This window comes from Leptonotus elevatus, chromosome 6 (assembly GCF_054856555.1).
Source record: "Leptonotus elevatus isolate MCC_2025b chromosome 6, RoL_Lele_1.0, whole genome shotgun sequence".
Lineage (NCBI taxonomy): Eukaryota > Metazoa > Chordata > Actinopteri > Syngnathiformes > Syngnathidae > Leptonotus > Leptonotus elevatus.
Genome location: NC_141244.1, coordinates 19515858 through 19528617, shown reverse-complemented (window position 1 = coordinate 19528617; position 12760 = coordinate 19515858). Strand labels below are relative to the sequence as shown.

The window sequence follows — 12760 nt, the reverse complement described above, 5'->3', positions numbered from 1 at the left end:
CACAAAAATTCTAAAGGACAATATTTATAATTGGAAATTATGTCAAAATTCGTCAATTAATTGACAACTAATCGATTATCAAATTAATCAATAATTATTTTTGATAATGAATACATTGTTTGGATTTTTTTCTTAATTGTCCAAATGTACGGAATTTCAATTCCTCAACAGTAAATATTCTCAGATTTCTGTCGTCCTTGCAAGAGGTCCCGTGTTCAAATCGCGGACGAGCCCCCAATGTTACGTGACGTTACGTTGTGTTATTTTGGTACACTGTCAATTTGAAATAAGGTCCTGTTTTTAAAAAAAGGGAAGGAAATTTAAAAAAATGATATATCTTGATCCGATTCATTGATTAATCGGAAAAAAATAATCGACAGATGAATGGATTACTGAAATACTTGTTAGTTGCAGCCCTAATAATAATGCAAAAACTGACAAGTGGTCATTTTTCCCCATTAAAATGAATGGAAAAACGATTTTACTTATCACCCAAAATAATTGTACTTTATTAAAGAAAATACAGTAAAAACATCATTAAATAGAATGTAAAGAATTAAACCGTTTCTGTATCATGATTAATTCATAGCGTTTCCTTCTAGTGTGCTTGATTTGGCCACCGGGGGCAGTGTATGTCATTATACGAAGAAGACTTTCACAGCTATTGCAAGTGCCTCAGTTAACTGCAGTAATATTTTTGAGTAGTGATGCACTGCTTGTCCTCAAATATCTGCCTGCTTAAAGATTTATAATAACTCCACATAGATGCTATTCGTTAGCCTGTCTTTGGCGTTTTGCATTGTATATTAGCATTAAGCTAATACAACACACTTATGTGGTAATTCTCTTTGTTTTACACGTAGTTTACAGTAAATATCAAATGGGAGGTGAAGAAATAAAAAAAAGAATCTAAAAATGACATAAATTGACCATAACTTATTTGTTTATAGTCAAATAAAAACAACACACAACCGTATTACAGATTGTTAAGCACGCACACACAAACTACACACTGTGTGAAAGTTGAATTTTACCTCGGAGAAAGATTACGAGTGTAAATGCAGAGGAAATCCACGGCACGCTGCAGTTTACATCAGCGAGTTGCGAATGAGCATACGCTGGCCACATGCCAACATCTGCTCAATTACATCCGTCTTACTTTCAAGTCGCGTTAATGATATGCAACTTTCATCAATTATGTACGAGCGCTGCAGTGACGGTAGCAACGTGCCGGGTGAAGAAAAAGTTGTTCTGTTGCTTTTCAAGGTCATGCATGCTGCTCTTGCTGAGGATCTGGGCTCGATTAGTCAGGCCTGATTGCCCATTATTGTGGTAATTAGCGGCGTCGTTTATAACAGGGACATGTTCTCAGTACGCTGCCAACGGTACGAAACAGTTGAAATGCATATGGAATAAAGTTACACTAATGTGACATCATAAAATGAACGTCAATTCGGACGTGATACGATTCCCTTCAATTACGATAAGATCAAATGAACTCAAATTCTGGTGTGATACGGTACGCTCTGCTTAAACTAGTACAAAATGAACTCCACTACCAATGTGATACCACAAGCTCCAAATTTGGTACCGTATAATAAACTTCCAATTTCGATATGATACGATTCTCTCCAATTACGATACAATTATCCTCAATTATTTTAGATGCGATTCACTCAAATTATATTTTGACATGGTTTGCTTCAATTACTGCACGGTACAATTCACTGCAATTACGATGTCAAAAGGTTCACTGTAATTATATTATGATTTACCAATTACGATATAATTAACTCCATTTATGGAGTTAACTACAATTAAAATGTGATACAATTTCACTCCGATTACAGTAAAAGTGACCCCAATTATGACGTAATAAAATTTGCTCCAATTTCAATACATTTTACTCCAATTAAAATACAATTCACTCCAGTTATTATTCATTCCAATTATTATTTGATTCTTTCCAATTACAATGCAACACAATTCACTCAAATTACCATATGATGCGATTTGCTCCGACTACAGTACGATTATTCCAGTTACGGTATGATTCCCTACAATGATTATACAATTCTTTCAATTATGATACAATACAATTGACTCCAATTATGATATAATTGAATCCAGTTTACAATATGTTTCTTTCCAATTACAATGTAATGGAATCCTCTCCAATTACAATGCAATTCACTTTTACAATTAGCTCCAGTTACAATATGATTCATCCCAATTATGGTTACGATTCTTTCCAATTAAGATGCAATACAATTCACTCTAATTACAATGCAATTTACTGTAGCTAAAATATAATGATTTACAATTGCACCAGAATACATTTCACTCCAATTACAATATCACTCTCTCAAAATTCCCTTTAATTACAAATTACAATATGATTTACTTCCATTTCAATACGATTAACACCAGTTACGAAAGGATTTTTTTCCAACGACGATACGATACAGTTAACTCCAGCTTTAATATGATATGGGCAGGTGTACCAAATGAAGTGGTCAGTAAGCGTCCGTGTAGTTATTTCTGCCCATAAATCACATTAAACATGACGTGGTGGGAGGGGAGCTGGGTGGTCCGGGAAGTCTGGAGATGAAGCGCCCATTGTGCTCCCCCTGGCACTTGATTAGTCTCCATTAGCGTGTCAGGATGACAAGACGGGACGGGATGGATGGATGAAGACGATGGAAGAGGTGTGTGCGTGTGCGTGTGTGTGTGTGTGTGTGTGTGTGTGTGTGTGTGTGTGTGTGTGTGTGTGTGTGTGTGTGTGTGTGTGTGTCTTAGTGCATGCGTGAGCTGTTTGCTTCTTAACACAATCACTCGGCCCTCGCTCTGTCTATCACTGTCAGTGTGCGCGCGTATGTGTAGATATGGTCTTCCTCGAGGGAGCGCATGCCTGCCGCAAGATCTGAAAGTCTGCCAGCCAGCGCCGCCCTGGTGGCTGAATGAGTTCACTGCATCAGCATATTTTGCTTCCCCCCCGTGCATCCAGAATGACCTTGCTCCATTTAGACAAACTTTTCTTTTTTTTTTTCTATTTCCATGCTTCATTAAAGATTTGAATCATTGCAGGTAGGCGAGTGAAGGGCTCACACAAAAACACACGCAGTTTCTTGAAATAATTAAAGATACTTTCCGTGATAGGTGTGGAATGACGAGGTTCACTTTTCTGCCTCAGTCAGCCATTTTGCTTTCTGTGTTTTAGTTGGCAGAGGGAAAAAAGGCTGGAGCATCTTGCGTATTTAAAAGTCTTGTTAAATATTGCATTTAAAATTTTATATAAATGTGATTTTTAATCATTGTGTGTTAAAAAAAAAATCCATATTCCGAATTGATAGTGATCTTTTGAAGTTCACATTGATGCTTTTAATGAAGTTATTATTGAACTCGAAACAAAAACACATGTGTAAAAGAAAAAAATTCAGATATTTGACTTTTGTTAACAAGTGTGAAAACCTAGATATTTTTTATTGTACATTTAGAACAGATATAAAATTTATGATTAATCGTGAGTTAACTCGTAAAGTCATGCAATTCATAAAAAAAAAATCTAATTAATCACATGACTTCAATAATTACTCACGATTAATCACAAAATTTATATCTGTTCAAAATGTACAATATTTTTTTTAAGGTTTACATACTCTTATTAAAAAATATGGAAAACTAATAGAAATAGTTCAAAAGAATTTTTGCCGTCTATAGCCGTCAATGGCAGTGAATGAGTTCATCAGCCGATCAATTGGTTATCATATTTTTCCTGCCAAATATCAGAATCAACATAAGCCTTTAAAAAATCAGTTGAGCCCTAGCTATTGTGACATAAAAAATATTTTTTATAGTATATCCATAAAACAGTTTTTTGTAACTTATGTCAGATGATTTTTGTGATCATGGTGAATTTGGCTGTAAATGAAGAAATGAGTGAAAACAAGTTCAACTCCTTCATTCGACATCATTCCTCACGCATGTCATCCTTTTTTTTTTTGTTCTGCTGAGAGCAGTTTGCAATCATTTGTTGCCACATTTGTGTGACATCACCACCGTGAGCGAGCGAGAGAGCGAGAGAGAGAGAGAGAGAGAGAGAGAGGCTGCTAAACTGCTTCCAAATGTAGCAAAATAAACTTTGGCTGATGAAAGCCAGCGTAAATTGGAGGAGAGCTGTAAGCAATAAAGCTTGTCATCTGCTTTTATTTCGCAGCCGCCACGCACACAAAAACAAAAGCGTCTGATATTGGAATGGCGGCGGCGGCGCCACGGGGACGAGAGTGCTCCGACGTTAGTGATGTTGATGTGACCGCCGCTGCCTCCGGAGAGCACACAAATCGGGTTTACCCAAAATGCAATTGGTGAAAATATGAGGACATATGAGGATGTTGTGTGTGCGCGTGCGCGTCACGGGTTGTTTTCATTGTTGTTTCATTTTTTAAATTTAATTAGATTTAATTCGTTTTTGGGGTGGGTTTGATAAATGATTTTTTAGAAAATGCCTTATGTTCAGTATTTATTTATTTATTTATTTTAGTTTTTAATTAATTCATTTATTTATTTTAATGTATTTCTTGCGTGCAATATTTAAAAAAAAAACATCACGGTAAATATTTTTTGGTCTACTATTTATTTTGTGTGTGTGTATGTATATAGAGTGTTTAGAGTGTTTGTACACCTCTAATGTTTTGGAGAACATTTGTGCAACATTTATTGAACATTTAGGGAATATTTGGGGAAGCAATTAAATAACTTTTGGGGAACATTTTGAGTAACATTTTTGGCAACATTGAGGAAAAAACTAGGTGATCAGTTAGGGAACATTTGTGGACCATTTATGAAACATTTGCACAACATTCAACAAGCATTTAGGGAACATTTTGGGCAACGTTTAGTGAACGTTTTATTTGGAGTTCATTTAGAGAAAATTTCGGTACGATTTAAGGAAGTTTTGGGGAACAATTCCAATTTTCTTTGGTAAGCATTTTGAGTAAAATGCTGGTAGCATTGAGGAAAAACTGGCGAAACAGTTAGGGAACAGTTTGGGAAGATATAAGGAAGATTCAGGGAGCATTTCGGTAACTTTTTGGGTAACATTTTGTGCAATGTTTTGGGAACATTTAAGAAAACTTTCGGGGAACAGTTAGGGAACGTGTGGCTCATTTTGGAAACATTTGTGCAACATCTAGCAAACATTTAGAAGATATTTGGACATCGTTTTGGGAACATTTGGGTAACAATTAGGGAACATTTAGGGAATATTTGGTGTACATTTAGAGAACATTTGGGGGAGCATTTGAATACTTTTGGGGGGAAATTTTGAGAACAATTTTGGGAACATTGAGAAAAAACTAGGGGAATAGTTAGGGAACATTTGTGGATCATTTAAGAAACATTCAGGAAGCATTTGCACAGCATTCAGCAAGCATTTAGGGAACATTTTGGGCAACATTTAGTGAATATTTGGAGGGCATTTAGAGAACATTTGGGTAAGATTTAAGGAAGTTTTGGGAACTATTCCAATTTCCTTTGGGAAAATATAAGGAAGATTTAGGGAGCCTTTTGGGAACTTTTTGGTCAACATTTTGTGCTATGTTGCTCCTACTGGGCGGGAACAGTTAGGGAACGTGTGGCTCATTTCGAAAAACATTTGTGGAACATCTCGTCAACATTTAGAGGATATTTAGACATTGTTTTGGGAATATTTGGGCAACAATTAGGGAACATTTTATTTATATCATGTTTACAAATCCAATGTACCATGATGATAGAAACGTGAACCACAAAAGTAGAGCACTTGTTACTTAGCGTCTCAGGCTAAGTTAAGTGACAAAAGAATGGTAACCGAAAAACAAACATGCAAGCTTGTTGCCTATAGGAGCGACGCCACCTGCTGGCACTCTTTTGACTTTCACCAAATGATTATTTGACATTTTTTCTTCACTGTAATTACCACAATGCTGTGTGGGGAGTGACATCATGGTTTGCAGGTGTCCCCCCTGATCTCATCCTTCTCAATTGACATGAGCAGCCCAGCCGTCACGGCATCAGGTGAGGGACGTGCAAAAAAAATATTCACTTCCTGCCGCCCCTTTGTCTTTGCATCAGAAGCTCTCAGATGCAACTTGGCGCTGCGGGAGAGGTCAGTGAGAAAGCGTCGCGCCAGAGTGTCTTTCCGGAGGGAGATTAGTGGCGGGACGGCGGGGGAGCTGGGATTTATCCCCGCGGCTCACCGGCTGGAGAGCTGGAATTGAATCCCTCTCACTGAAGGCCAGCGTGACATTGAGTCGGGAATTCATCGTCTTTTTTACGCTCCCACTTTCTAGTCTTGCGATATGGTCGCACTCAAACGCTTCCAAAATTATCCATTGGAAGTAATGAGTCAAGTCAAGTCATCTTTATTTATATAAGGTAAAAATAAAGGCGTCATTGATGATGATGATGATGATGATGATGATTGATAGATCTCTAGTGTACTATATTACTATAGAGTTTTTTTTTTACAGCTCTAATGATTTGGGAATCATTTAGGGAACATTTGGGGAATGGTGAGGCATTTGTGCAACTTTAATGCTTAGGGAACATCTGGAGTGCATGTCGAGAACATTTGCCATGACTATAGGGAACTTTTGATGAAGAGAGGAAAGACTTTTGGTAATATTTTGTGGAATGTTTTGGGAACATTGTTCACATTTGTGCAACATCCAACCAACATTTGGGGAATTTTGAACAGCACTTGGGGAACATTTGTGGACAATTTAGAGAGCATTTGGGGAACATTTGCAACTTTAATACTTAGGGAACATCTGGAGTGCATGTCGGGAACATTTACCATGAATATAGGGAAATTTTGATGAAGATTTGAGGAACATTTTGCGATGTTTTGGTAAGATTTTGTGGCATGTTTTGGGAACATTGAGGTAAACCTTCGGGGAACAGTTAGGGAGCATAATTATGTGGACCATTTGTTCACAATTGTGCAACATCCAACCAACATTTGGGGAATTTTGAATAGCACTTGGGGAACATTTGCGGAACATTATAAAACATCATATTTAATGTCTGTACATCTCTAATGTACCATATTTGTCATATTTATTGTAGCTGTAATGTACCATATTTATATCACATTTAACATTCTGTACACTTGGAATTGTGTAAAAAAACGATGCATAGCGTAAATGCAGCCACTATAAGCTAATGGCATCAACTTGTGTTTACCCATCATGCTTCTTTCTTCGCTGCTTCTTTTCAGCCAGCATCAAAGCAAAGCTTCATTGGCTGTGATTGGCCCCTGGCTGGGATCAATATGTCGCTATCGACTGTGGTGAAATGCAATCAGTCTGGACTAGCAGCAAAGGAGCAACGCGTCTAAATTTAACCCCCCAAAAAAAGCCTCCACCCAAAGGAACAAACAAGGAAGTGAACTCAGCCTTCACCTCACTTCCCGCCAAGTGGGCGGTCCCATGATGTTTTAGTGATTTTTATTTTTTTCCCACTCAGTCAGCACTCAAAACGTTTACGCTGGAAACAATAGGGTAAGCTTGTCTTTCGGCAGAAGCATGCATAGTCAGCATTTCATTCTCTCCCCCCCATGTCCCTACAGAATCCGCGCACCCATTACCCCACCCACAACAGTGAAAACAAAGCATGTTTATAGCCAATAAATGCAAACATTTTACTATGTGTACCACAGCACTTGCAATTTTCAATATTTTTATGACTAAGGCAAATGACGGACGTTATTTATTCACTCAACTTACTTAACTTCAGGCACAGATTCTGGAGCATTTTTTTGTGCCAATTACTACTAAACTACGGTATTTATTTATTTGGGCAGATTTCCTGTTCAATTTTTGATGATTCCAACAGACTTTTTCATGCATTTCTATGATTGACATGTCCAACCAATTTGGTGTTAATCGGTGAAACTGTTGTCGGGGGCTAATTTTACTTTCCAAGTGACCTTGTAATGATTATGCCACTTTGACTCCATTACATGGCGTAGGCAAAAAAAAAAAAAAAAGCTTGGCAATTTAGTGTCGACCATCTGTCCAGAATACCTGCTTCCGAATGGGGATCATTTGCCTCATGGGAGTTTGTGCCTTCCAATTTGCACAAAATGGCTGTTTCGAACCAAAACGATCGATTGATTTCCTGTTTAATTTTGGGTCTTTAAGACTTTTTCCTGCATCGTTTTATGATGTCCACTGAGGCGCACCAACAATACTTATATTTCCGCCACGATTCAAACACTTCTAATACACGATGTTACATTTGTAATTATAATGTAACATTTGCCAATAGAATGTTTCATCATTGCAAACAGGTGTGTTTTGAGAGAAAAAAAACAAAAAAACATCACAAGCATGTTAGCAATTAGTAGTGATGGGAAAATTAAGCTTCATGAAGCACTTGTGATATTTTTTGACTCCCCTAGATGGTGCTCTTGGTTTAAATATAAAGGCTAGTGCAAAGGAAATTGATTAAATTTCCACTGCATCTTTCAACCAAGAGTGGCATCTAGAGGCGTCAAAAAATATTACAAGTGCTTCATGAAGCTTCATTTTCCCATCACTAGCAATTAGACTTACAGTGATGATTATTTGCATTTAGCCCACACTCGAATACACATATCAATTCATACATTGCTGACATCGACAACAAAGGTTGATATTCCAGTATTCTCATAAAACCTCAAGAGATTGCGCAATTGCCAACAATGTTGTGCTCCTTTAAAACAATCACGTCATATATCAATTATCTTAAATGCAATCTTTCTCTTCCCGGCAAAGGATGAGTAACCGTAGCTCGAACGTGTTGTCATCGGGAGCAGAAAGTGCTTAGAGAGCAGCGGCGTAAAACTAATTAAAAGACATCAAGTCTAATTTGTTTTATCGCCCAAAAAAGCCACAAGTAGATGAATTTAAGCGCTAAATGCTTGTGACATTGACGCTCATCTCTTTGTGTAAAAACATCAAATGTGACTGGAAAGTTCCTATTATCAAGAAGAGTAATCAGTTCGTAGATATAAAGAAGATCTGGTATCACAGATATTGCTGAACTGCGTATGGCTAGTGGTTGTGGCGGCTAACAAGCTAATATAGCTTTACTAATGCTCTTACTGGCCTATTTTTCAATTTTGTGCTTTTGATCCGAGCTAAAACACAAGATCAATGAATCATTGAACAAGAATGCTTTCTTATTGTTATATAATTCATTGATTATACCTCACCTATTGCATTGAAGTTGGGGGTGCACAGCCAAAACGTACACTAATTAAATTTTTCTTTTACAGAAACGTGCGATTCGTGTCGTTTTCGGTTGTGGATACAGAGACCACACTAATAATAATAAACCTATATTCATACAACTTAAACTTTAAAAATTTAATGAATTGATGGAGTTTAACTGCCTTAAAATAATGTATAAAGCCCATCATGAAAAAAATAAATTAAAAAAAGGGAAAGTGAGTAAACATTAAGAGGAACAGATATATTTTCCAAACCTAAAGAAATACAGAACAAAACAAAAAGAAAGATGTGTTTTAATTCAAGGTGTCAGTTTGTGGAACAATCAGGGATTTAAAAACAAAATCATTTCAGTCCATTGAATAAAAAATATATAAAAGCACAATTTCTGGAAAAATATCATTAGCACAAGGTCATTCTATTGAATTATTTTGTTTAATTGTTGCTTAGAAAGCGACTTGACTGTTTGCTGTCATTTATTTTGTGTTGACCAAAAATGTGTTTTCACGATTTAGAACATTTTCAACTATTCGATTTTTAAAATGATGATGCATCAAATTAAATCGATTTATTGCCCATCTCTAAATTGAATTCAATTAAATTGAAAGCCTTACCGTCCTTGCCGATGAGGAAGTCCAGGTACCGGTAGGTGTAGGCCACGCCCACCTTGGTCTCCACCTGAGGTCTCTTCAGTGTGGAGTAAATCTTGCCCGGTGACTTCTCTTCCGACGTAGGCTTCATTTTACGCAGTCCGCAGCCCATGACGCCACTTGGTGTACCGCCAACACTGAAAGTCCAACAAACACATTTTCACTTGTAAATCTTCACCAAAACTTTTCGTTTTCACTATTTTGGTTCTTTGCTTTGAGAGGTTTCTGCATCCCAAAGCTTTAAAATAAAAGGTCGAGTTCAAAGCATGGTCAAACACAAAAACACGTCATTTTCCCACATTTTTCATGCGAGATCGATTTAGTAGCAAGCCATTGAGATTAGAGCTGCTGGATTATAAAGAAAATATTCATCACGATTATTTTGGGAATAATTGAAATCACGATTAAGGCGAACATTTATTGATTTGGTACAAAACAAGAAAGAAAAAAAACTGTGAAGACAAATCAAATTCTTTGAAACACTATAACTTTGCGAGTTCCTTTTGGTCAAAACAAAACTTATTAAATAAGTTATTTTTTAAAAATTCAAAAGATTTATAAATATAAACAACTCAAAATTAGTTACTCTTTTTTGACAACTATTGCTGATTTTGTAATTGTGGAGTGTAATAATTGAAATTGTAATTGAATTTCCATTAATAGCACAGCCCTAATTGAAGTGATTCGTTTTTTGGTGGCAATTAACAGTGACCTTAATGGGTTGACCTTTTGACCAATAAATCAACCTAAAATGATTTTGCAGCAAATCACATTGAGTGAGTCGTATCTCAAATGCAAGCGCTTCATGAGGGATTTCAGTCTCTGTCATTATGTGTCAATATGTCCTCATTTGTTGACACGATGACAAAATCAATTTCTGATTTTGTTTCCTTGTCATTTCGTCAGTTCGTTTTCGGAACGGTGGCCGACTGGTTAGCTTGCGCGGCTTTTCTGCAGGTGCTCCGGTTTCCCTCAAGACGTGCATGGTAGGTGAATTGATCGCTCTAAATTGTCCTTAGGTGTGATTGTGATTGTTCGTGTACCCCGCCTACTGCCCGAAGCCAGCTGGGATAGGCTCCAGCAACCCCTGTGAGGACTAAGCGTTTCAGAAAATGGATGGGATGTTATCTTTCCAAGAGCCAACCTCTTCACAGACTAAATGGTTGTTATTTTACCGCCAGGCTTTGGGGAGGGTGGAAAGTCTGTTGGAATTATGAGCCGGCAGATTAGTGAGCTCTCCTGTAAAAACAACAACACGCATTCTTATAAATCTTTTGTTTGAACTGTTTAATAACTTTGTTTTTACTGTATGAACATAAACCACATCGGACTGTAGTAATGCAACATTTTAATAATAGAACAATGCATCCGCTTTGTAATACTTTTCCCTTTGATAGTGTAAGTATTGTTAAACATTTGAAGTGAGCCGGGCTCATTAATTTTAATATCGGGTTCAAAGACATGAAGGAAAACCGATGAATAGAGAGAGCGCATTAAAACAACATCAACGCAGCGCCGGTTACGACTCCACCCCAACTCGCTGTTTTTCGAATTGGGCAACATAATCCGTGTGACTGCTTCGCGGGTGGTTATACTGAACCGCATCTGAAAGGTAGACAAGCGTAAAGCATTAAAAACGTGTCGGAAATGTCATATTTGCACACGAGTTTCAAAGGCGGGAGAAATAAGTACGAGCTGGATAAGCCTCTTCATATGAATAAATAAATAAATAAAGGGGAGTAAATATGGTTGATTTTTCACGCCTTTGCTCTTCCTTGTTACCAATGCAAATGCAAACGAGCATGAAGGTGAAGTCGCCCAAAAACACCCAACTGATGCTTCGTTTAAGGAATGAATAGACAAACATAGCATTTTATGGATGATGGCGTGCATAAATGCTAAATGGGATGGAAGCGGGTGGCGGATGCTTAATGTCTTGCCTCTCCAAAATCAAGTGCACGTCTATTTCGGGAACACCACATGGCTTTGCCCCGGACACAATGAAACGACAGGGCAGGAAGTGCGGGGGCTCGGGCATTGTGGCTCAGGGGGTTTGGACTGCAGGAAGTGTGCACAGTTGGCGGGTGGTTGCGGGACAAAAAGAGGAAATGAGCAGACGGCGGCTTCGCTAATGAGGTGAGCGGCGAGAATGGAGAAAGGTGAAACTCAATCAAGGGAGAAAACGGGGAACGCGCGACTGAGGAGCGTGAAATGAAGACGCGGCGGGAACAGCGAAGCAAAGGAGGCGGGGGGGAGAAGATGCTGTAGATGAATTCGTGAACGTCAGCGCACATCAGAGTCCAACGGGTAAACAGGAAGTCTTGTGGCGAACCAAACGCACGACAAGATTGAGCGCGCTCGTGACTCATCTCTCCACAACCCGCAAAATCTACGTGTAATCTTCATAATCTTGCAGCGTTGAGTTCATGCGTGCGACAGGAGTTTGGGGTTTTAGCGGGGAACTCACTAGTGCTCAACACGTAATCGAATTCAAACTGACATTGCAATGTAGCGCGATATGATTCAAGGACAGTTCGATTTTCATTAAAAAGGGTTTTTATCCAAAAAAAATTTGCACGCCAAACTTGAAGATAAAAAATGACCCCAGTAGTTTGACATGAACAAATATTCTGAATGTCATATGCAAACAATTTATTAAATGCTTTACGTTAAAGCATGTAGTTATGTTTATTGCTCAATGGAATCACGCTGGAAGGCACACGGCTTCACCGTCGTTAAGGTATATAGACGTTGTCATTTGGATATACTACTGGTGACCATATTTAAATTAGCAAAACATTGTGGCCAAAATGTAGCGAGCATTACAGACCACATCGGGTACATCTAAATGATTCA

The 12760-nt window shown here is 37.9% G+C and overlaps 1 protein-coding gene across 3 annotated transcripts in view; it reads right to left on the bottom strand.

Moving 5' to 3' along the window:
* rftn1b (raftlin, lipid raft linker 1b) overlaps positions 1 to 12760 on the bottom strand; it is a 79184-nt gene that overhangs the window by 57082 nt on the left and 9342 nt on the right. For all 3 annotated transcript variants that reach the window (XM_086078272.1, XM_086078275.1, XM_086078274.1), the window contains one exon: positions 9869 to 10041. In XM_086078272.1, the coding sequence (XP_085934398.1) occupies positions 9869 to 10016 (148 nt within the window). In that variant the 5' untranslated portion in view covers positions 10017 to 10041. The remainder of the gene's footprint in view (positions 1 to 9868; positions 10042 to 12760) is intronic.